The sequence below is a fragment of the Maylandia zebra genome, linkage group LG5, assembly GCF_041146795.1.
Source record: "Maylandia zebra isolate NMK-2024a linkage group LG5, Mzebra_GT3a, whole genome shotgun sequence".
NCBI classification, from domain to species: Eukaryota; Metazoa; Chordata; class Actinopteri; order Cichliformes; family Cichlidae; genus Maylandia; species Maylandia zebra.
This window is the reverse complement of record NC_135171.1, coordinates 24,640,178-24,664,246: the sequence shown is the minus strand read 5'-3', so window position 1 is coordinate 24,664,246 and position 24,069 is coordinate 24,640,178. Positions and strand designations below refer to the sequence as shown.

Below are 24,069 nucleotides of genomic sequence, written 5' to 3'. Positions count from 1 at the left end.
ACACCCGTGCACATGACTACACACTTAATAGGCATGGACACATCCCCATTGGCGTTAAGAAAAAAATACACATTCTAAGAGACGGAAATATCGAGCTAGCACAGACTGCAAAGAGAACTTAAGGGCTGACTGAACCTCTGTGTTAGAGCTTTTGAAGCATGAAAATGAGTAAAAGCTCTTCGGGGGGGGGGGAGGACTGTGCTACAACCAAATTACCAATGCTACCTGCAGCGCAGTGAGACCTCAGCTGCTGTGCTGCTCCATCAAAAAGGTAACATCTCCCTTAGCTTTAAGCCTGGAGTGAAGCACTGATGAGAGTACTTCAGACAGGTACTGGTAATCAGGGCCGTTCACTAAGGGAGGAGAGTGCTAGCCCTCTAGTGTTTGCAAGGATGTTTTATTAAATCCAGATTGGAATGTGGACTGTGTGTGTAAAAGAAGAGGGCAGTATGACATAAAAACTTTTTTTCTACTATGATTCTGAGTATGATTTTTTTTCTAGCACCATGCTGAGAAGCATATATTGTATACCAGAAACACAAAAACCAGAGGTGTGACGCAAGAGTCAAGCAGACTGTGCTGAAAATAAACTCAAGTGTTCATTGGGAAATATCCACTGACACCGGTAAGAGACAAGAATACCTGCTGTCAACCTCTCACACTTTGCCCAACACTTCAACCTATGAATGCATGGCCAGACCATACATTTTAATACATAAAAGATGAAGGTTGCGTACAGGTCTAAAATGTCACGGCAAGGGTCAACCTTCAGTGTCAAAAAATAAAGCCAGTTTGACATTTAGCTAAAAACTCCAGATCGTCTAATGACTACGTGAGGCTGCTCCAAAAGTGACTCTTGTGTTAAAATATCGATCTAATGGCATTAAAAGCAGTCAAACCTTGATGCATAGCTCAGTATACACACGGTTTTTTCCCTTCTAACATATATAGTTTTTTCAAGTGTAAAATGTATCTAAGTGTAAACAGAATTTGTAAAATTTAACTAAAAATTTCACCACCAGGTGACAGTGTTTTACCAGAAAGTGTAAGTGTAGTTACCCTTATAGATGAAAGCAAGTAAATGCAGGTTTGGGGCTTTGACAGTGCAGCGCATTAGCGCTGATGCCTCACAGCAAGAAGGTTCTGGGTTCAAACTTCTTGGTTGGCTAAGGCTTTTCTATGGAGTTGGTATGTTCGCTCATGTTATGTTAAATGACGATGCTAGATTGGCTCCCAGTGTGGATGTGAGAGCAAAGAGTTTTCTGTTTTTCCATTAGTCTTAGACTGGGCTGGATATGATTGGGCTGTACCTTGCCTCTTACACTATGACTGCTGGGATAGGCTGGATCAAAGTGGTCTAAGATCCCCCAGCTAACAGTTTGTTACATAGCCATAGCCATGTCCTGCTGAGCTTAAATGAGCTGCTGTTTTATTTTTAAACAGACATACAGATGACAGAATTGTTAGCTCGTATGAAAATGAAATGTTTTAAAGTATTTTCTAAGTGCAGTTCAACAGAGCAAAGGATTTTTAACACAGTTTTTACAAACATACTAGTTTTATTTTGGATGCTGGCATTTACTTTGCACACAAATACAAAATTATTTTACAAAAACTACCCCTCCCCACCAATGCTAATACTGAGTTATATGTTGTTTTTGCTGGACAACAGCCTGCAGTTGTTTCTTGTAGGGAGCTGGTGAGGAGCTTTGTGGAGTGGTCTGGCAGAAATAACCTGCTTCTGAAGGTCAAGACAAAGAGATGGTGGTTGACCTTCGGAGGAAAGAAAATCTGTGACACGGCCCATTAACAACATGGGCAGCTACGGATACTTCTAAGTCCACCTGAATAGAACAGACTGAACTGGAAGATCAAAAGTGATGCTGCGTAGCAGAAGGTGACGAGCAGACTCCTCTTTCTGATGAAGTCCAGATACAGAACATGTTCGGCAAGATTTGGAGTTCTACCAGTTTGTGACAATTCCCCTATTTATTTTGCTGTTCTCTCCTGGGGGTCAGTGTCAGTGCCAGAGATGCCAACTGATTCGAAAGGCCAGAAGCATCATTGGCCAAAATTTGGAGGCGTCTGAGTCAATGAGGGACAGAAGGTCACTGAACAAACATGGACATCCCATCTCCCCTGCTCAACTCCACACCTGAGGAAGATTGCATTATAGATATTACCTGTGTTATATCTTCTTTATTAATGTATTATTAACATTAATGTGTATTAATGTTCTTACTCTTCCTTTAAAAAAAACTGATAAGTGCCCGCGTCACTTTTACTATAACTATGTTGTTTAGTTATTGTAGACTGAACCATTTTTATTCTTTTCATTCTTTCCTGCTGCCATAACACAATCATTTCCCATGTGGGATCAATAAAGTGTCTATGTATCTATATGCCTATCTACCTGTCTGTCAGTCTTGAGTCAATCCGCAGATTTTCAGGGGAATCCAAGTCAGGGCTTTGTGCAGGCCAGTCAGTACCATTGACATTGTTCTTCACCAGGTGGGATGTATGGTTGTTGTCTTATTGGAAGACAGCTATCCAGTTTTGACGCTGACTGCTTGAGGTTTTCTTTTAAAATCGTTTTTGTTCTTGACGAGATTCCCAGTTCCAGTCACACTCAAGGATCCTCAAAACATAATACTCCCACCACCAAGTTTCACTGTGGGTTGATGTTCTTACGCCTCTCCTTCTTTCTCCAAACATAAGCAGTGTCTCTGTAGCCAAATAGCTCTAGTTTTCAGTTTCTAGTTGTCTAGCTTTATGTGATTAAATGATGCACAATCTTCAGGTTGTTTCAAGTGTACTTGAGTCTGGCTTGAAGGTGTGTCCACGCAGAAATTGAGTTTTTCCTCAGTCTACAGCCTTGCAGTGCATTTCTGTGCAGGGTTTTAGCGACCTTCTTCTATGAATGAGTGAACTCTTTCACTTCCTACCTTTGCCAGGCTTGCTCTGTACTGTGTCGCTCTCTTTGAATTTCTTGATTATACTTCTCATTCCAGCTTTCGACAATTATAAACCTTGTGATAGCTTTGTATATCCATCTCCTGCTTTGAGAGCATCAACGATTCTTTTTCTCCAGTCTAAACTGATTTTCTTTTGTTTCTGGCCTGAAGCCTTCTCAAGTGAATAAATGGGAAAATATCCTTTAGTTTTAACTCAATTTTACATCCGTCGAGCTTTACAAAGTTAAAGGACATCAGGACTGGTTTGTGTTATTGCTCTACAAAAGGGTCGTTTTTCAGGGGGGTAACAATACTGAGCCTGGTATGTTTTTGTTATAATAATTATGTTATTGTGTGAAAATTGAAGTATTTTATGATTTCTAAAGAAAACTAATATGTTTAGAAATGCTATCTTGAAGATCCCTGATTCTGTTAAATTAAAAAAAGCACATGGGCAAATTTGGACAACAACTTAAAATGTCATCAGGGGGCTAATGATTTTGTGTACATCTGTAATCAAGAATTAATGTAAAGCTACTGTTAGACTAGCATCTTTCTAGCCTGCTTTTTCTTTCACTTGCTCTCTTCAGTGGTTGCCACAGCAGATTAGATGGCTCCATCTCACCCTAACCTTTGCAAACTCTTCTGTCAAATGAAGCATTTTAGATGTTCACTCTCACTATATCCATAAGTGTTCTCTTCTTCTTTTCCTTTTGCCAGGCAGCCCAATCATCAACATCCTTTTACCCAATATATCCACTCCCCTCTCTGTCTGCACATGTTACTCTCAACCTTGCCTCTCTTACTTTATCTCCAAACCATCCAACTGTAGCTCTCTCTCTGTAATATACTCAGTCCTTATCCTGTCCACCCTGGTCTCTCCCAGTAAATATTTGAGTATTTTAAACTCTGTGACATCAGGCTCCACTTCCTTCTTAGCCTACAGTTACTGTTCATTACACATAACCACAGTCAAAAATAAGTAAATATATACATAAACAAATTAAACAATAATGAAGGACACATGTTGCAAAGGAGACGTGTCTGTTTAGCAGTCGATGAGAAGATGACTGTACTTCTAACAGCGATTTATTCCCTCAGTCAACATTTTTTTGTGGCTTCAACCATTAGTTTCGGGGTTGCTTCAATACAGTACAAGGCTCATTTCGTAAATAACAGTCCTATTAAGCATAAAATAGGTTGTACAGTTGGGGCATGGCTCGCTTTTACCTACTGGTCATCAATATGATCGCGCTCATGTTCACAGAATCCAGTAATCAAAACAGTAATCTACTTCTAAATAAACCCATGAGTGATGTCCCAGCGACTATTTGCATCAAAATCTACACAAGTATAACGGCCAGTAGTTACACCCTTAATACAACTTCAATTTCTTATTAGTAGCAAACATATATTTTGTCATACTTACCCTTCACTGTGCTGTAGAATGGAGACCATCATCTCAACAGCCAACGCTCCGGCAATCATGGCAAGACCTGGTCTGCTGACTGTGCACTGCTGATCCAGAGTCCGATCCCGGGTTGACTATTTTAGCAAAACAAAACACAGCAAAAATAGTAAGAAGATCAATATAGAGAATCATGCCCTGGAACTCCAAAAAGCCAAAGGTCAATCCAGTAAACCTGAGAGGACTTTCTCCACAATAAGTAGAGAAACGAGAGGTGAGAAACCTTGGCACTGGCTGAAGGTCTTCTCCAGGGGAATTCTGACCAAGTTGCTGATCACAAACTGTTTATGACACACTGATGACTAGCGGATACTTCCAGTTGAGCAGGGTGTTAGTAATGCCATAGTATTTTCATAAATGGACCATTAGTGTCAGTGGCTGCAAACCTCTTGGCCAGTGTCAGTTGGAACAGGCTCCGGCTCACATGTAAAAGGGTAAGAGGGTATTGCTAATGGATGGATGAACGGATCATTAGTGTTTGTGCCAAACCTGCAAATATTCATTTTGGGGATATTACGCTGTGGACCACACATGCTTACCAGGGGAATGGCTACAAAATCTGACATGTAGCCCTTTAGAGTCAAAGGCATTTCATTTTTATTTTCTGGTCATGTTTTATTTTTGCAGCAGTACATTCTCACACTGAATATGTCCCATATGTTTAGACAATCTGTATCATTTTGCTTCAGGCCTGTCTCACTTAAACCTTTAAAACAATATGCAAAACTCTATATTTATTCATTCACTGAACTCAACCTTAGATCAACATTTAGAATATACTGATAGCAGGCTCTGCCTCAAGTTCAAATCTTAGTATTACTTTAATGTTTCACAGAGAGACCGACACATATGGCATTTACAGTAGAAGTCAGAGCTCATTGCAGCAAGTTTCCAACAAATGCCACACCCTTTAATAGCCTATGAAGAATCTTCGTGCATTACTCCGAAAAGGTCAAGAGAAGGAGAAAATCCAAAATCCCCAAAACAAAGAACATCCAGAGACACAAGCAGAATGTGGGAATGTGGGTGTCGAGGCTACAAAGCTGCAAGTTCTGTTTTATTCTTTCTTGGGGGGGATTTGCATATTGTTACTCTTACAGAAAAACAATTACAACCATCTTTCTCAAAAATATGAAAACCAAACAATAACTAAACCAAATGCTGCATTTAAAAGCAACAGATTTTTGATGACTACGAAGTGTGCAGGCAACCTTAAACACAACACTGATGTGATGCTCCTAACAGTTAAGCATAAAAACAGGAATCATGTGAGACTTTCACTCAGGAGATTCGAGTTCATATCTCATATGGGACCGTCATTTTTTAATAGCAATCATTTTCACTTCAGCTTCTGTTTGCTTGGGACCATTTCAAAACCTTGTTTGCTTGAAAATAACATCTGAAAAGAGATTTCGCTCATGCGACCATCACTAATTTTAACTCCTGTAAACAACACAGCCGACTTTGCAGCAGCGTCTACCTGGTTTTGAGTGCATTAGGTGAGCTACTTAGTTGAGTGTATACTTGTTATCTGTGTGGTTTCCTTACATCTCCTGGTGCCACAACATCATTGCAGAAGTAGCAGCCAAGCTTGTGCCCTGGGATGTTTGAAAACAGGGACGATCCCGGGACAGTGGGCGCAGCACCGGCCGGTGTGGAGGATGACGAGGAGGCAGAGGAGCAGGAAGGGGAGGAGTCCGGCTCGGTGGAAACGCTCTGAGTGTTGGGAGGTTTCTTCAGGCCGTGGCGCATCACGACAAATGTGTCGAATCCTAGAGCAGCATTCACCACTAGCTGTGAAAATAACAATTATGGTAAATCATGGTCATAAAAGAAAAAAAAGAATCAAAATTGCTTTGGCTTGATTACTGATATTTTTGCCATTTGCCCTGAGTACATTTTCAACCAGTTAAATGTGGCTTCTCTTATGCAGACAATAAGGGAACATCATGTTGGATTATTTTTTAAAAAATCAATCACATAAAACATTACTGGCCTCTACGGAAAGCATCTACATTTTTGGAGCAGCACTTGAAACAAATTTTGATGCCAATTAGCAGTGAAGTCTGAAACAGCTCCATGGCACAAATGGCCAAATAACCTCTCAGTTGAGCCAGCCATCAGAAAAAAACCTCATCAACAGCCCACTTAACAGCACACAGCAACATAAGAGTTGCATTACTGTTCCCACTGGAAGCATTACAAGTTCCTGACACAATGTTCAATAAATCCAATTTTGCATGGCAAATTATAAAATAACATTAATATAAAATGGTAAAGAGAAAAGTTGGACTTGAGTTATCAAGCAATCTTAGTTTCCCGAAGGAGAAGTGAAAGGGCTTCCCAATTTCAGATTCAAGCTTAAAGGTAAATAAAAGAAAAACAAAGTTAAAAAGACATTAATGTCTCCTGCCAGAGTGCTGCACTGTGGCTTGAGGTCCAAAGTAACCTTTGAGCAAACAGATCTGTTTAAATCCATGGTATTGATTTCCTGTGCCACTATCAAAATACTCTCAACAAAGCTCATAAAGCCTGTTCTGTTTATGTACATCTGAGACTAGACTACAATGCGCCAGTAGAGACTAGATAAAGTAATAAAATCCTTTACAATTCATTGTGTAGATTACAAAAAGTCCCTAATAGCAAAGAATAAAACAATTAAAAAGGTGGAGTATAACATGCACTTTTAATCTGCAGTATAAAACAATGAACTATTAAAAACTTTGTTTCTAATTACTTTTCTAGTCATTTAGGTAAAAAGGTTGAATATTTACGTCTATTTTGGTCTTTTTGGTGTTTTATGTTTGACTTTTATTCACAGACTAGTTTGTCTAGTTGCTACACGACGCTGCTCAGTGGATTGATTTAGAGCTTTTTTGCTGAAAACAGCTGTCTCCTCTAAGCGAGTTCATGAGAGCGGCGACAGGGCGAATGTGCAGAACCAAATAATGAGCTGAAAGTAGCTCCGCTAAACTGCAGAGTTTAATAATAATCATGAGTGCACACTTCGTTGCAGGTGTCCACTTTCACATTGCATGTCATCATTTCATTCATTGTTTTTATGTAAAATACTATAAGTGGAGCTATAATCGAACCCCACCCCCGCACACACACACACCCTACCGCACTGCTTTGTGACCGTTCATTCTACATATTGTACCGTTCCTTCCTACCTTCCTCTTGCTGGCAGCGATAACCGTAGGCAGCCAGCGGCTCTCTCTTGTATCCATTAGTAAAAACACCACATCGTGCTCTTCAATTAGCTTTTCCAGCTGCTCGACATCTCTCTGGGCCTGAGACAGAGTGGCCTGAGAGAAATTCACAGGGTGGCCAGGCATGGGGATGCTCATATTGTAACCTTCTGCATTCTGCAATAGAAAGAAATAGAGGTAAGGAACGGCTTACAAATTGAGCAGACATGTGTGGTAACTAGCACGATATGTACAATATGTACAAGTCTTTTGTTTGCACAATCAGCTCTCTTTGACATTATTAAAATGTATTTGATTCATATGCATACATTATTTATGGGGAAACCAACTTTTAATACTCTCAGGAGGTATTCTTTTTCCAGTACATCTGGCTCAAATCTCTATAGTATAAAATATGTAAGGACATAAAAGAATAGTGCCATTCCAAAAGCACCTTAGACATAAAAAGAAGTCAGGTTACAGAAATCTTCTGAGACATGAAAATATGGATTTCCTCAGTCACAGATTGAAAATCTGCTGTCTGGTAACTGACAGACTGGGGAGATCAGAAAAAAAATGGTCCTGTATAACTCAGCAGTATGAAAATAAAACATAAAAGATCATCTTAAAGTCAACAAAATATCCTTAAAAAAGGCAATGTTCAGTCTTTTGTTGTCCACTGCCAAAATTCTCGTGCCATGTTTATCTCCAGGGAGCGTATACTCGACAACAAGGCAAACGGAAATGTCAAGAGTCATTTCATAGTCAAGAGAAGGACAGAAAGGGCAAAGCAGAAGTGCGAGATTTGAACAAGAAAAAATAAAAATGCCACTTTTACTCAATCAGTGGGTCTTCTGCCTTCACTCCTCACATTGTAAGTGTGGGAGCTTGTCAACCAAGTCTTGAATTTATATTTCACTGACGTAAGTGTTGCTAAGCTGCAGAGGTGGTAATCATATTCCAATTTCCTCTATAAACATCCTTAACCTACAGCCAAGAAAGACATACATCTTTTTGAGTGTGAGAAAAAAAAACTTTCTGGAAAAATAAAACAATCCAAACAAGCCGCTGTTGATGATCCAGTTTTGATGAGAACAAATTTTAAGCGAGAAAAAGAAGCTCCTGGAAATGTCAGGTGACTTGTGTCAGGTGTTCGCCCACATACAAAATAAGAAATCTGCCTGACATTTTCAACATTGTGACCTTGTTTGAACCATATTCCCCCAGTTCAATTAAAGTACTTCTGCACTTTCAGCTCACCCTCTTCATATTTGTCTTTCCATCTTTCACAGTTGCACCTGACACCCATACGTTTGCAGAAAAACAAGCAGGGAGGAAAGCCAAGCAGGCACACGCTCACACTGTTACAAATAGGAGCAGGTGTGGATGCAGCTAGTTTGATGGTGAAAACACAAAGTGTCACGACACGTCATGACCACGTGTCCGTTTTTTCACTTTCTATTTCATTCCCAGAACATTCAGAGAGAAACTGAAAATAAGGGTGGGCCAGGGTTGGCGAGAGACCTGGATGTCAAGTTGATGACATGACAGGTGTGTGTGTGTGTGTGTGTGTTCAACTTAAAAGGACATCACGTTTCTTTTAATGTGTGACACCATTTTCCCGTCCTAGTGTATCTCGTTTCACCGACACGTTATTACAGAGATGATTGCAAGCTCTGAAAAATCAATACTTTAACAATGAGGCTTGAATCTTACACAGTTTAAGGTAAATTACATCAGACGTTTAAACACTGAGGGAGTCGCTGTGTGAGATGTGACTGATAAAGGCACAGGCACGCTAGGGACACACAAGTTTTGAGACTCCTACACATGGTCAGTTTAGTTAAAACTTACAAGCTGACAAGAAGCAGAAGGTGTGAAAGCATTTTACACGCTGCTTTTCTTAGTCAGTCTTCTTCAAATGCTTTAAAAATGATTTAGAGGCTCCAGAAGTGGATTTCGCTCCAGATTTAAAAGTGAAGATAACGTGTTTGGTTTGTGAGCATTAGATGTGCTGTGAGGCTAATTTTATTATCTGTGCAAAGCAACCTGTCTGGATGCTTTTTCTAAGCTATGCCAAAAATCTCCTGGCAGTAGCTTTGTATTTGCTGTCCATTAGATTGCTATTGATTCAGTCAACTCACTCCAGCTTTGAAGTGTCATGTTTTCAGAAGGAGAAATCATTTTTGGCTTAAATGTTTATAGCTAATGTGAAAACAGTATGATTGGTCATGGAAACACACACACACACACACACACACACACACACACACACACACACACACACACTATAAATGGGTTCTGAGTCAATGAAGCTGTCAGATACCGAGATGATTAAATCTGCCACCAACATATAAAAGGGAAAACTGCCCAATCATTTTTTTAAGCTTCATGATCTTCTGACCCCAACATTGCATAATATTCCAGGACAGACAAGTGAATCACCTCATTTTGAAATGCATACTGCACATGTGACTCACGTTATAAATATGCAGCCAGTCTTTGCACTTTCTAGTCGCTTAATAGGCTGCCCCCTTTCAAACCAATCCACAGCCCTTCTTGAGTGTTTGTTAGGCTGCTTTTTCTTTTTCATTTGCTGAAATATATACCCCCCCCAAAAAAAAATGGTAAATGGCCTGTATTTATATAGCGCTTTACTAGTCCCTAAGGACCCCAAAGCGCTTTACATATCCAGTCATCCACCCATTCACGCACACATTCACACACTGGTGATGGCAAGCTACATTGTAGCCACAGCCACCCTGGGGCGCACTGACAGAGGCGAGGCTGCCGGACACTGGCGCCACCGGGCCCTCTGACCACCACCAGTAGGCAACGGGTGAAGTGTCTTGCCCAAGGACACAACGACCGAGACTGTCCAAGCCGGGGCTCGAACCGGCAACCTTCCGATTACAAGGCGAACTCCCAACTCTTGAGCCACGAAAACAAAAACCCCACCCACAGAGAACCCACTCATTAATTTGCAAAGTATTGAAACCACCAGCATTAATATGCATAAAAACCAACTCTTATTATTCTCCATGGTGTGTACTTCACATCTAAGTTACAAGAACTCAAACAGGAATACAATTAAAAACCTAAAAATAGTAAAATGGCAATTGCATTCAGTGCAGTTGTACAGTGATTACAAATTCATCTTTTTCAATGTTATTTTAAGATAATTAACCTCCATTTATCACATGAACACTGGCCTCAGCAGCACTTTGTGAGCATCATCAGTGACAGTAACTAGTAGGCACTGTGCCTTGTGTGCATTTCAAATGAGTGCTTGGTGCGATTCCAATATAACGCTGAAATATGCAGAACAGAATCACAGGATTTCTGAAGAAATGAATAACAGGGATTATGACAGACTGTAATCATTGGCTTCCAAGAAGCAGGGCATGCTTTAACTCTAAAATATGAGCAGAAATACAGGCGTCATATTACACAGTTAAGCATTGTTATTCGACGTACCACACCGGGAAAGATTTTGGTAAGTCGGTCAACAGCTGCCATGGCTTTGGACTTTCCACCTCCAAGACAGTCCTCAAACTCATAAAGCGGCTGCCGCACTGGATTGGAGTATGAGATCTTTGCGTTGTCTACAAATGTAATGTGTCGCACTCCCCATCCCTGGAGAAAAATGGAAAAACCATAATCGACCATTTACTGACATGAACACTGACCTAAATGGCGCTTTGTAAACAGTTTCAGTGACAATGAGTGGGAGATGGTGTGCCTTGTGTGCATTTAAAATGAATACTTAGTGCAATTATAATCTAACTCTGAAATAATGGGTGCATTAGTGTGCAGGTTAAACAACTGTATAATTTTAGTTCTATTCTACATTACACCAGGTTCAGTGTGAAAGACAATCAAATAACTGGTGAAAAAAAGCAAGCACCAAGGATGATGATTGTACCTGCAGATCAGAGCTGTTGTTTTTCACACTGAAAAAAATATTAAAAGCTGAGTAAGCCTTTTTAAAAAAGTTTTTTAAGTCACTGATATGGATGGAAAGGATTTTTAAAAATGAAAGAAAATCTATTTTGTCCAGTTGATAATTGGACAAGATTATATCATCACAAATAATGTGACATGTCTATGCTTCTGTTCTGTGAGTGCAAATTAATTAAAACGCTAAAGTTGTTTCAGAATTTCAAGTGGTTAGCAAAAGCAATTCAAGATAACTCATTTGCAGTATACTGTAAACTTTATGGCACACATCATGTTCAGACACCAAAAGTGAAACAAGTGGTGAACAGTGTGTCAGCTGATCAGTTTAAGAGAAGGTTTATTTATAGAGAGGTGCTGCCTACATCCCCAGAATGAAAAATAATTAACATCGAGCATCTTCTAATCTTTGTAAAACCTGGTGAACACATGCCACGTGGTTGGAGTGCAGTGGCGTAGGTTCAACTACAACCCCTGCTTTCCCCTCCTCTCTCTCCCCAATTTCCTGTCTATCTTAACTGCTCAACTATCAAATAAAGACATATAAAAAGAATGTAAAAAATTGAGGTGTGTGACAGTGAAACAGTGAACCTGACAATTGTTGCAAAGCTTATGAGCTTCTGTTAAAGGAACCTTTGATGAAATCCTGACTTCAAGCATGTTCCTGTGAAAGTCAGTGGTTCCAAAAACACTCTGAACAAACAAGCATCATGTATGTGTATGTATACTGTTAACAGTGGAAACAGTAATGCTAGCATATTAGTTAGAAGAATAGTAGTCCTTTTTTTCTCTTTTGTATAAATGTAATCTGAGACACACAGTAATATGATAATAATGTTAAATCTACACTTTTTAGGATAACTGTCTTGATAATGGCACGGGGCTACTGCTTATTATTGTTGTATTAGCAGTATTTGTATGGATTGTCCTGTAAGTTGCAGTAACCTTTATACAGGTTTCGTAACCTGACTTGCGGCTACACCTTAACATAGCATGAAAAAAATAAATACTACCCATCATCAAAACATAACATTTCTCATCTTTACTAACATCAGTGTTTAAAAAATCTTCTGTAACAGTTTCTGGTTAAGTCATAGACCCTAATGAATTAAGAGCCATAACACTTTCCAAGGAGCACTTATCCAAATTCTAGCATACCTTCATCACCCTGTCTACCCACTGATTTGATTTTCTATCCTTACCATGAGTGTCCGGGCCACATTGCACCCAAGTGTCCCAGCACCTAGAAGGAGACACTTTGTGTTGATCACTTTGTCCAAGTCCAGGGAAGGAACCAGCCTCCATCTCATGAGTTTCAGGTTCAGGTCTACTGAAGACTCTGCAAGCCTATAAAAAATTAAGTAAGACAGGTGAAGACATACACGCACTAGCCACTTCACCAACTGTTTGTTATCGCAAATATCTAATCAGCAATCACTGGACATCAACTCAATGCATTTAGGCATGTAGACGTGGTCGAGACAACCTGCTGAAGTTCAAATACGTGTATTATTTATTTCACCGTTTGGGGTCCATGCATTCACTGAGGTTGACCATCCTGGGTCCCATGGCTCCTTTTGGATTTTTCTCCCAGCCGACACTCTTGGGACAAGCTATCAAAAAAGAAAAAAAAAAAAACCAACAACAAAAAACACACTTGCAATGTAAAATAAGCAAAAATCATAAATGCATACAGAAACACTTTCAGGCTAGAACAACTTTAATGAAACTTCTAATACACCAAAACCTTTATTTAATTGAGATGTGTGGATGTTAATTCACAAACATACAGTCTACTCCCTCTCTATTTTCAGAATTTAGAAGATGGATTAGCTGAACCCGGTGTAAAGTTGGGCCAAGGTTGATTGGTTAATCCTTTTCAAAACAATATCAAATCATCAGAGTAGATGAATCATTTTTTGCTGCATGAATATATCCTCAGCAAATTAATTAAAAGACATTATGAACCACAGAGGTAGATTGAGGAAAACAAAGATTCCTTGTCTGAACTCAACAAAAACCTTTGCAGATCAAAGAGCTACCCGCTTTCCCATCCTGCTATTACCATTTAAATTACTTTCTTCCCTTATTCAGCAGATAAAGGAATAATGGAAACGCTTTGTGAGATTAGTGTGTCCTGAAAAAGAAACAGTGAGTCTCGGTGGAAAGTGAACTAAGAATGCGTGTTCAATTTACTATTAATATCCACAAGTGTATGTATCTGAATGCATGCACACATTCACATGAATACAAATACAAATGCACCGATATAAAAATGCACAGCAGCACAATGCAAACTGCACCAATGCACCCATACATAAAAAGAGAAACACAGAAAGAAATAGAGATTACCAGAGTTGCTGGGAAGCTCAGGTAGTTTGACATGGAAGATGACGCTCTGTTGAATGGAGCGGCTTCCCTGCAGAGTTCTGTCCCTAAAACACAGCACCTCCACTGTGTCCAGCTTAGACTTAGACCCCCTGTAGTGCACACGTACACACACAAGATGCTACATGAAATGTTGAAAATATATACACACACACACACACACACACACACACACACACACACACACATATACATATATATATATATATATATGTATATATATATTTTTTTTTTTCTTTTTTTTTTCTTTTTTTACATGTAGATATCTCACATCCATCATTGTGAAATACACGTTAATGTGCCTGTTGCTCCAAAATAAAACTCTGACACCTTATACAGCCGTACTAAAACACTTCCTCTAATATGGTCCTGAAAAACTGAGTCACGTTACACAATCAAGCTCTGATAAAAGAACTGAATAGGCAAGACATCACAGCCATCGATGCCAGTATCAACAGTTTATGTTTAACAGAGAGAAAAAATGTAGTCAAGCACAGGATCGATGAGGTTTGTTTAAGATAAAAACCTGCAGAGCATGCATGAGTTGATATCACAGAAGACTATTGCTAAACAAGCCTCTGTGGGAGTTCCTTTTTTGTACAATAGAAGAAAAAAAATTTAAATGCCAGAAAAAAAGAGGGAAAACTAAGCTCTGTGACAAAACACTCCTCAATATAGACCTGAAATAAGAGTGTGCAACGCTTCTTAACTGATATAAAAGCCACAATTAGAAACATACAGAGATAATTTCAACGACAGTCTCAGAACATAACAAAACATTATGATCAGTTGTGTGAGATGGGTTGCTTCCTCTTGCTCAAAGTCATCAGGTATGGGGTTATGTTATTTCATTTTGATATCTACTCCTACATCTGAATATTTACATTTTTACTCAAAAACTATTTAGTTTCATTTCTCAGCTCAACTCCTTTATTTACCATCTGAAAATAAAAGTACCGAAAAGCTTTCAGATGATTTGCAGTTTTCACCTGCATCGTTTATACAATATTTTAAAAAAAATAAACAAAACAACCTTTTCTTTTTTTTTTTAACTTAAGCTGGTTAAAATATATCATTGCCCGTGGGATATGAATCCTTTTATTTTTTAAATTTTCTGATTGTTGAATCAACCACTTCTGAATAAAGCAAATAAAAATCATAATCGAATATTTAAAGATGATAAAGCACAACCACCTGCTTTGGAGACACTGAGCATAAGCACAAAGTGTTCAAAACAAGCAAAAATCACAGCCTACAACACTTAAAGAGGCTGATTGGATGAAAACACACAATATCCTGCTTTAAAAATGCACTCCTGATGATATGTGACATATACTCATGAAGGAGCCTAATTTAACCACAAAAGAAATGGCCCCTTGATGTAGGAGGACGTCCAAGTGTGTTGTTTACAGATAACTATTTTCGAAAACATAAAAAAAAGTGTCCTTCATAAATGAATAAATATGTACACTCACTGCCCACTTCATCAGCAACACCTCTTCAACTGCATTTTAACACAAACATTTAATCAGCCAACCACATGGCAGAAACTCAGTTCGTTTATGCATGTAGACGTGGTTAAGATGACTTGGTAAAGTTTATACTGAGCATCAAAACGGGGAAAATAAGGCGTAGTTGTTGGTCGCAGACAGGCTGGTCTGAGTATTTCAGAAACTGATGATCGACTGGGATTTCTCCATACAACTATCACTAGGGTTTACAGAAAATGGTCAAAAAAAGAGAAAATATCCAGTGAGCAGGGGCTCTCTAACCAGAGGAGATTGGCCAAACTGCTTTTAGCTGATAGAAAGGCAAAACTAACTCAAATAACTATTTGCAGGTAGAGCAGCGTGATATCACACCACAACTGTAGAAAGACAAGAGAAAATGCGACAAGATGTTGCCAGGTCTGACGTGTCTCGATTTCTTCTATATTTCTTCAACAAAACACACGGACTTGGAAGAATTGGTTGGATTTGTACAAAATGAAAAGGCCAGTAATGGACAGATGCAATGATACTGATGTCCTTTGTATCACAAGACATGATAAGACGGCTGATCAATTTGTTTCACTAACTCATCTAAACGTTAGGGTATAGGAGCTATGGCATTTTGTCTTAAAATAACAGCTGTAATCTTCACATTTCAACTTTTTTTCCTCAAAAGAGTATTTGAAGTTTTTTCTTGAAATAGAATTTCATCTTTGATCTTGATATTTTGACTTTTACCAAATGATTAATAAGAATTTTCTTAATGTGGCCTTGTAACAATGTAACAATACATTCCTTTTACGTGACATACATGAAAGTAACAACCGTTATCGATCTATCCTGCTGTAGAAACCCTCCATCAACTTTGGAATATCCCAAGAGAGCCTGCTAACGCTTTTCAAACCAAAAAGAATAAGAAATATACATATTCCGTTAAAAGTGTTTAATAACAGCACCTTTAATAGATCAAATCTAGTTAAAAATATCTGTCAATATTCTGCAAAGACACCTCATACTGTGTATAAAACAACACCGCCTGTGGTTAGAACAAACAGTAGCTGCTGTGTGTCACAGATAGGTATGGCATGAGTTAACAAACCAGCTATGGTCTTTTACCCAGACCACGCAACTACTCCCTGCCACAATAAAAAATAAATGAATAAATAAAATGTAAAAAAATATATAAATACAACTGAGAAAAAGAAATATGATTCACATAAAGGCAATAAATCCACACAAAGTAGTTCAAACATGAGCGGCAATGTTTCCTGATGGAATTTGGAGATAATTTTGAAAATCTTTTAGGTGGAAAAAAATAATAAATCAGCAAGCAGTGACATCATTATTCATCCTCTTCAAGCAAGGCAGATTAGATCAATATAAACTGTTTGGACAACCTGATTTACATTTTAAGATTAAAGCTTAGCAAGAGCTTAAATGGAAGAAATAAACCTTGTTTATCTGGAAAATTGATATCCTTATAGACAAATGGGACTAGCTTAAAAGCAACAGTCGTGTTTCTGTAAGCAAGTGCTGTCATCTAGGAGCACATGTAATTGATCAAATTAATCACATCCCCACTAAACTCTTGCAACACCACTGAGACGAAGCAGCAGCTTGATATTTCTTTTTCAGTCCGAGTGGAACAGAATAACTTTAGTAGAGTTTCAATTGCTTTTGTCCTGATGCAAACATTTTTAAACTGATACATTTCTCTTTTTGAAATTGATAATTTTCTTAAATTACAAAGGTTTGCTTTCCTAACACTGCAGCAGGGTTGGGAAATCAGTCAGGAAGAGGAGCCTTTCATTTATGTGCAACTCATAGTGAAATTCAGCAGGTTTTTCCAAATTACTTAATGACCGACAGCACACATCATTGAGACAACTTCCTCAAAACACAGTCACACATGCACACACACACAGAGAGTTTACCATTGGTTAGCTACAAGCATCAGTAGATTCCTCAGAGGCCAGCCCGGATGTTGGGACAGAGTACACGGATCATAGACACCCACAGTAACCTAGAGAAAACAAACAAGGTATGTTTACATTAGCAAGGCGTGAATGCGTATATGTGTTATTGTGTGAGTGTGTAACAGTAGACAACATTAGTAAAATGTGATGAGCCAATAAAACTACAGTAGAAATCCAGTTTGAAGCCACAACAAAATAAATTTTAAACCTTATTAAAAAAACGAGTCTGTTTGAATCTTTTTTTTATTTTTATTTTTTTATTACAGAATGAACAACAATAGGTTTGGAAACTTTTGGTGTATACTTTAAATCATACTATTATGATATTGATCTAAGTGCAAAAAAAGTAGCAGACACACAGAATAATAAAATATAAGATTAAATTCCTGTTTCTAATAATATAAATATAAAAATCTTCTTGAAACCTTCTTAGTATCACTGAAAAATGTCTCCCAGTCCCCCAGCACGGCCATCTGAACTGACTCATCTGTGTATTTTATTAGGAAGTAAGGAACTGCAGTGGCTCCTGTTTTGATGCACAGGCCATCATAAGCATCCTGCAGGGCTGCAATCTAAGACAGAAATTAGAAGTTAGAAAAATCCGGCAATTCAAACATATCACAAGTGCTGAAGTCAGTGCAGCAATTCTCAACCAAGTGACCTCAAAGGGATGAAAACCGAATTATTCTGTAAAATTCTTTTGGTTTATATAGATGAAGCAGTGGAAGACACTAATAGCACTTTGTATTCATCATATAAAACAGCTAATAGTAATTGTAGAGTTTTAACTTTTTCAGAAAAGGTCATTTAAGGATAACTTCAAAGTGTAATATCTAAAATTATATGGTGATCTTTAAAAATCCAACCTGCTTTGCAGAGAAAACCTGATCTAGGACGGAGGGCGGTCGAACAAGCATTATTGCCTCTTTGAAACAGAGAGCAGGAAAGCAGAACCAGTAGTAGAAATTGTACTTCTTCAAATCCTGTTTAAAAAGAGTAGCCAGAACAAGAGAGAAACATGAAAGGAAACTGGTTACATGAAGTTGTTAAAGTGTAGAAAAAAACAAAAGCAAAAAAGAACAAGCAAACATATATGATCATATTTTTACGCACTGCAAAGGTAAGGAGAATAAATCTACAAAGGATGGACGGGTCCTTCAGTGCAGCTCCAGACTGTATAGCATCCCAAATCTACCCAACAAAGAGAGATAATACAAAAGAAAAAATAATCAATAATTTAATCAGGTAATGTTCTGTTGGGAAATATGACCATTCTAATGCCTACTTTATAGATAATCCACTTTCAACATGTTTTTGATGTCAGAACAAATTGCCACTGGATGTCTCTTACCTCCTTGGCTTCTTTCTCCAACAGAGCCTTCTTATCAGTAGTCTTAAAGGCATCAAGAGTGTTGGTGTTGTACAGCGTTCCCAAAGCTGGGCAGCAACGAGCAGGAGTTGAACCATCACTAACAGCAAAAAACCAACACATTTTTCATTAAACTGTATGTTCACAGTGTAAACATACTGACCACCAGAAACCAGTGGGCTATATAAAAGTTTATTTTTCCCTATATAGAAGTACATACACAAAACATCTCTGTGACAACTGCACAATCGGATGAAGGCCACGTCATTTTTTTTTTTCTTTAGACACACAGGCTTTTTGTAACTGTTCAGAGCCGATTTAAAAATACTGGCAGCTTTCGGTGCTTCCCCTCTGCCTCACTGTAGCTGCACCTATGGAATAAGTCGAAACATCCTGGGTAACTTCCTTGTTGAGTTATCACATTCACAAGATTTTCAGAAAACTTCTGATCTTCAGGTGGAGGTCACCGAGATTCAACTCATTTAAGATTTTTAGTAGATGGTATCAATTTAGGTGTCCACGTTGTCCTCCCACCTGCCCAGCAGTGTGACCCCAACAGTCTATGCTATGCTTTTATTTTGGCTTTGTTTACAATGACACTTTGCATCACAAGACTCAATGGCAGCAGAAAAACTTAGCAGAAGTGTAATGCTTCTTTACACAACATAATGCCTTATACTTACACATCAAATGCACTGTACTCCAAAGTTAGACGGGTAGGCAAACCAAGAGGATCACCTATCAGACATGAAAGTCGATCAGCCACATTGGTAATAGAAAATACAGATCTGTCAATCAAGTGGGAAAACTGCATTTGACAGTGAGTGAGTGTGTTGCTTATTCTGTCTTCCTCCCATCACCCTCAACCAGTAATGGCAGATAGCTGTTCCTCCCTGAGCCTGGTCCTGCTGCAGGTTTCTTCCTGTTAAAAGGGAGTTTTTCCTTCCCACTGGCGCCATGTACTTCATCATAGGGGGCAGTTTGATTGTCGGGGTTTCTCTCTATTATTGTAGGGTCTTTATCTTAAAATATAAAGTGCCTTGAGGCAACTTGTTATGATTTAGCGCTATATGAATACAATTGAATTGAACTGATCTTTTATTGAAACCATGCCATCAGAATACTCACCATTGTAATAGTATCCTTTGATACATTTGGGACTCTCATCCAATCTGTAGTCATTGAGTTTCTTCTGAGTAAGCTCATGCCAAAAGCCTGCTTCCAGAGCGCTGCTGAAAGGAGCAAACTGCAGCTTAAGTTCTGCAGTGGACGGCGATGCCTCACTGATGTCAGATGCCATTACACTTCACAGAGCGGCACGTTCAACAAGCTGTGAAATAAAACAGCAGACGGCTATGAAGCACTTGCAGGCACTATAATAACTTATGACTTAGATACACAAAGAGTAGTAAAAGTAACTCTCGCACTGTTGAAGTAAACAGTCTGAATAAAAGCACAGAATAAAAGCTGCACTTGTATACGGTTTTATGACTTTGGAGTGCCTCAATTACCAGTTCACACTCGCACAACAATTATGGGAAAACTCCCTTGCAAGGAGCTGGCCTGCCCATCAGGAGTAACTTGGGGTTCAATGTCTTGCCCAAAATCACTCACACATGTTGGTGGAGCCCTGTGATTAGTGGATGCCTAAATCAGGAGCTCCTGCTGATCACATAATAATCAGTTCATTATCTGCTGAGCCCTAAATTTCCAATGCTGCTGTTTAATTGACAACCCAGTGAAGAATGTGATTTGAATAAGCTTATTACTCAGCCAGGTTTAAAATTACTCGATGAGTACATCGCCCAAGATATCAGAGATGTAACTATATGTGCTTTTGATATGTGAAAGTATCTGCCACACATGCAAATGAAGGAAAAAAAAAATCACACTATTATCAGTTGTCTTTTTCTTCTTTCAGCTGCTCCCTTTGGGGTCACCACAGCAGATCATCTGCCTCCTTCTCACCCTGCCCCTAGCATTCGACTCAGTCACACCAACCCTTTGTAAATCCTCCTTCACTACTAGGGCTGGACTGGTAATGCATATTAGGCTTTTTCCTGGTGGGTCAATATAATTTTTTTTCTTTGTTGCTATAATCATACAGGCCACCTGCCATGGTGCACTGGCACTACAAACACTGACACTAGTAGTGTAAAGTACTTTGGGGTCCTTAGTGACTAAGTAAAGCGCTATACAAATACAGGCCATTTACCATTTTAGTCCAGTGGACAATTTTTATTAGTAATCCTGGATAGACGAATATAATCTTTTAACGCAACCATCCCTCTCCTACAGACACAGATGGAAAAACAAAAGCACAAAAAAAAGGTGTCAGTGAAAAGCCAAGAGAGAAAAAGAAAAATAAACTAGGCATATATGCAGCAAAATGTTTATATACATATTAGAAACTGCACTGTCAACAGCAGTACCAGCAACCACTACTATAAAGCTCTCACAGTCACAGTACTGCTCCTGTTTCCAGCACTAGCCATGGAGAAATGATGGAGGAGGGAGAGCAGTTCCAACAAGAGAGCGGGGAAGGTGTAAATAATATGGTAAGGAAATAAATGGAAGGACATGATTATCAAGGGAGACATTCAAGTAAAATAACCCACCATCAATGACCAAAAGCCACTGCTAATAGCTAAAGGGTAGCTTTTAATTGTGCCATGCTGCACTAAAGCACAACAAAGACTTCCTAACCCAACAACAAGTGTACCAACGTGGTTAAACAAAAATAAAGCATAAACATTTATTTATTTATTAACTGATCATAGTCAGCCGCCTGGACCAAATATGCCAGGGCTCATTTGGTGTCCCAGTTGTTCACTTCATCAGTGAATCTTCTCTGAGGTCTTCGTCTTTTCCTCCTCCCTGGCGTCTCTATATTCAACATCCTTTGTCCATCCTCTATTACTATTCTGCACGTCCAAACCACCTCAGCCTTGGCTCTCTAACTTTACCTCCACACCGTTAAACTTCTGATACACTGATTTCTAACTGTGTCCACTTTGGTCAATCCCAACAAGATTTGAACATTTTCAGCTCAACCGTCTTTTTGTCAGCACCACAATCTTCAAACCATACAAGACGCTATGATGTGTGGGTGGTCTCAGTCCCATCTTATAAAAATTCTCTTTAACTCTTGGTACTGTATATCTGTCACAAATAACTCCATATGTGATGGCAAGCTACATGAACAATAAACTGGACATTTAAAAAAGAAAAAAAGAGGATTCGTGTTTCCTTTCCTGTATCCCATCCACGTGCATAATCCATGAAAAGATAAAGGATTTTAAAATATTTTTGACCAGCTCAGCTGCAAAGAGAGCCTAAACTCTGGTTAAATAATGAGCGCCAAACCTTCAAGACTAAGCATTTAATGGCTGTCAGTCTTGGCATGTTAATGATTAAATTCTACGTTTACTTTTTTTCGTGTCTTTAACTGTTTTCTCTTGCTGAGAAGTAAAGTCAGCTCAATAGAGACCACACTATGAAACCCAGCAGCTTTAGCACTTCAAGCGCTTTTTAACGCGACGAAAATTCTCATGGAAATAAATCATAAAATAAGACATCCCTGCATCACAACACAGACAATTTATGTCCGCTTCAGACAGATACATACATGTTTATACGTTAACGTGTAACAGGACTTGTGCACTTACCATAAAACCTTACTTCCTGGTGAAGGAGATCATGTGATCGCGAGTCTTGTAAATAAAGCAGTGCAGTGTGGGTAAGCTTTAGCTTACTTGCTACGGTTTCTTGTCTTTATGGTGCAAGCACCATTGAGTAAAATACAAAGAACCAAAACATAAACAAGAACGCGCAGACGATAAAGCAGGAGAAAACGGACAAAAACCTGTAGGCGCCGTTTCTTTTCATTTCGGAGACTGCTACAGAGGCTGAAGCGTTTGTAATGAACGCCGGTTTTAGCTTGTGAAATTACAAACGCAACATAATAGTGGTGAAACCGGTAAAGCTACTTCTGCTCCTACTTTTGGGCTCAATTATGACTTCAGTTTTCACCAGAAATTAGCTGTATGTGAGCGGCGGACCGTACGGAAACAGGGTTAGGGACCGTCGCAAAACTGTGCTGCTGTACAAAAACGCACGATATAAATTAAAAGATGTCATGTTTTGGCCAGGAGGCTAAAACAAACTGAGAAAATCCATCTAAAATAATATGAAGCCCACAAAGTGTCACCTCTTTGTATTTGTATTTCCCTGGATGACAACCACAATATCCAGTGGTAGCCCCTGCACTGTGAAGGACAGCATGTAATAATAGCACCCCCCTTTTTTAAATAGCTTGTTCTACATGGAACAGCTATTACCACATGTAAAAGCCACTGAGCTCTTGAATCCTTCCTGAAGGAAAACACAGGAACGAAAGTACAAGTGCTCAAGGTTTCCTTGTACCTTATCATTTAAACACAAGAACACTCTGAAGTAGCAGATGAGACTAGCGGTTCAAGGAAAGCATAAAATGCTTTGAAAGTACTCAGTTTGTTAGATGGAGTACATGTTTACAGTGGAAATCTTCAACAGGGTAAGTTCAGGGACATTGTGTGAGCTGTGTTAACTGGTTTAATGAAACAAGGAAACATCTCACAGTGATGCTCATGCAGATGCAGACTGTGTCAAGTTGTGTTGCTCTTAACTAATCTTTAAAAAAAAGCTTGACTGATATAAAACTGCTCCTACTCATACAGGCTGAGTTTTCCCTCTTCAACAGCTCATGGTTTAATTATTGTAAGGTGAGATATATGTGTTAGTATTAATAATTGAATTTTTTTTTTTTTTTTTCTGATTTTTCTCGCTTGGATAAGACCGCTCCAGGTTTCAATTTTTGATGAAAGCATGTGTATGTTTTTCTGATTCAGACCTTCAACACAAACTGGTTTATTACAGTAAACTATGAGGTAAAACTGAATTGAGATTTTCAGATCTGTACCATGGAGTCCATTCCAGTTTAAAGATTACAGATTAAATGAAAAACAGTTCTTATTTTAGTACAAGTAACCTGAGAAACACGCCATAGAAACTCATGAATGATGCCCGTGCTGGGTTATTAAGAGAGAGGGGATGAGGGACATTGGCATATTGTTGAAAATGTCCTTGTTATACGTCCCATACAAGAGAGGAAATATAACAGTTTCAGCACACTGAAAAGTTAAATGAAATATTTATGCTGGTAAGTCACAAGCTTTGCAGATTTTGGTGAATATTATTGAAACTGCCACAAAGACAATTAAGTGGCACTATATTAT

At 38.8% G+C, this 24,069-nt stretch overlaps 1 protein-coding gene across 3 annotated transcripts in view; it reads right to left on the bottom strand.

The window, feature by feature from the left end:
• Window positions 1-22,875, bottom strand: part of atg7 (ATG7 autophagy related 7 homolog (S. cerevisiae)) — a 58,045-nt gene extending 35,170 nt beyond the window's left edge. The window contains exons 1-15 of one of the 3 annotated variants that reach the window (XM_004548558.3): window positions 22,462-22,875; window positions 19,922-20,123; window positions 19,477-19,531; window positions 18,776-18,893; window positions 18,538-18,615; window positions 18,291-18,407; window positions 17,850-17,996; window positions 17,383-17,471; window positions 13,923-14,050; window positions 13,093-13,183; window positions 12,773-12,917; window positions 11,091-11,249; window positions 7,596-7,790; window positions 5,971-6,216; window positions 4,384-4,499 (exon numbers count right to left, since the gene is read on the bottom strand). In XM_004548558.3, coding sequence (XP_004548615.2) covers window positions 4,384-4,499; window positions 5,971-6,216; window positions 7,596-7,790; window positions 11,091-11,249; window positions 12,773-12,917; window positions 13,093-13,183; window positions 13,923-14,050; window positions 17,383-17,471; window positions 17,850-17,996; window positions 18,291-18,407; window positions 18,538-18,615; window positions 18,776-18,893; window positions 19,477-19,531; window positions 19,922-20,093 — 1,856 coding nt within the window. In that variant the 5' untranslated portion in view covers window positions 20,094-20,123; window positions 22,462-22,875. Of the gene's footprint in view, window positions 1-4,383; window positions 4,500-5,970; window positions 6,217-7,595; window positions 7,791-11,090; window positions 11,250-12,772; window positions 12,918-13,092; window positions 13,184-13,922; window positions 14,051-17,382; window positions 17,472-17,849; window positions 17,997-18,290; window positions 18,408-18,537; window positions 18,616-18,775; window positions 18,894-19,476; window positions 19,532-19,921; window positions 20,124-20,304; window positions 20,326-21,008; window positions 21,032-22,461 lie in introns of those variants that run through there. The other 2 variants (XM_004548559.3, XM_004548560.3) reach the window with 2 other exon arrangements.
• Between the last annotated feature and the right edge of the window lie 1,194 nt (window positions 22,876-24,069).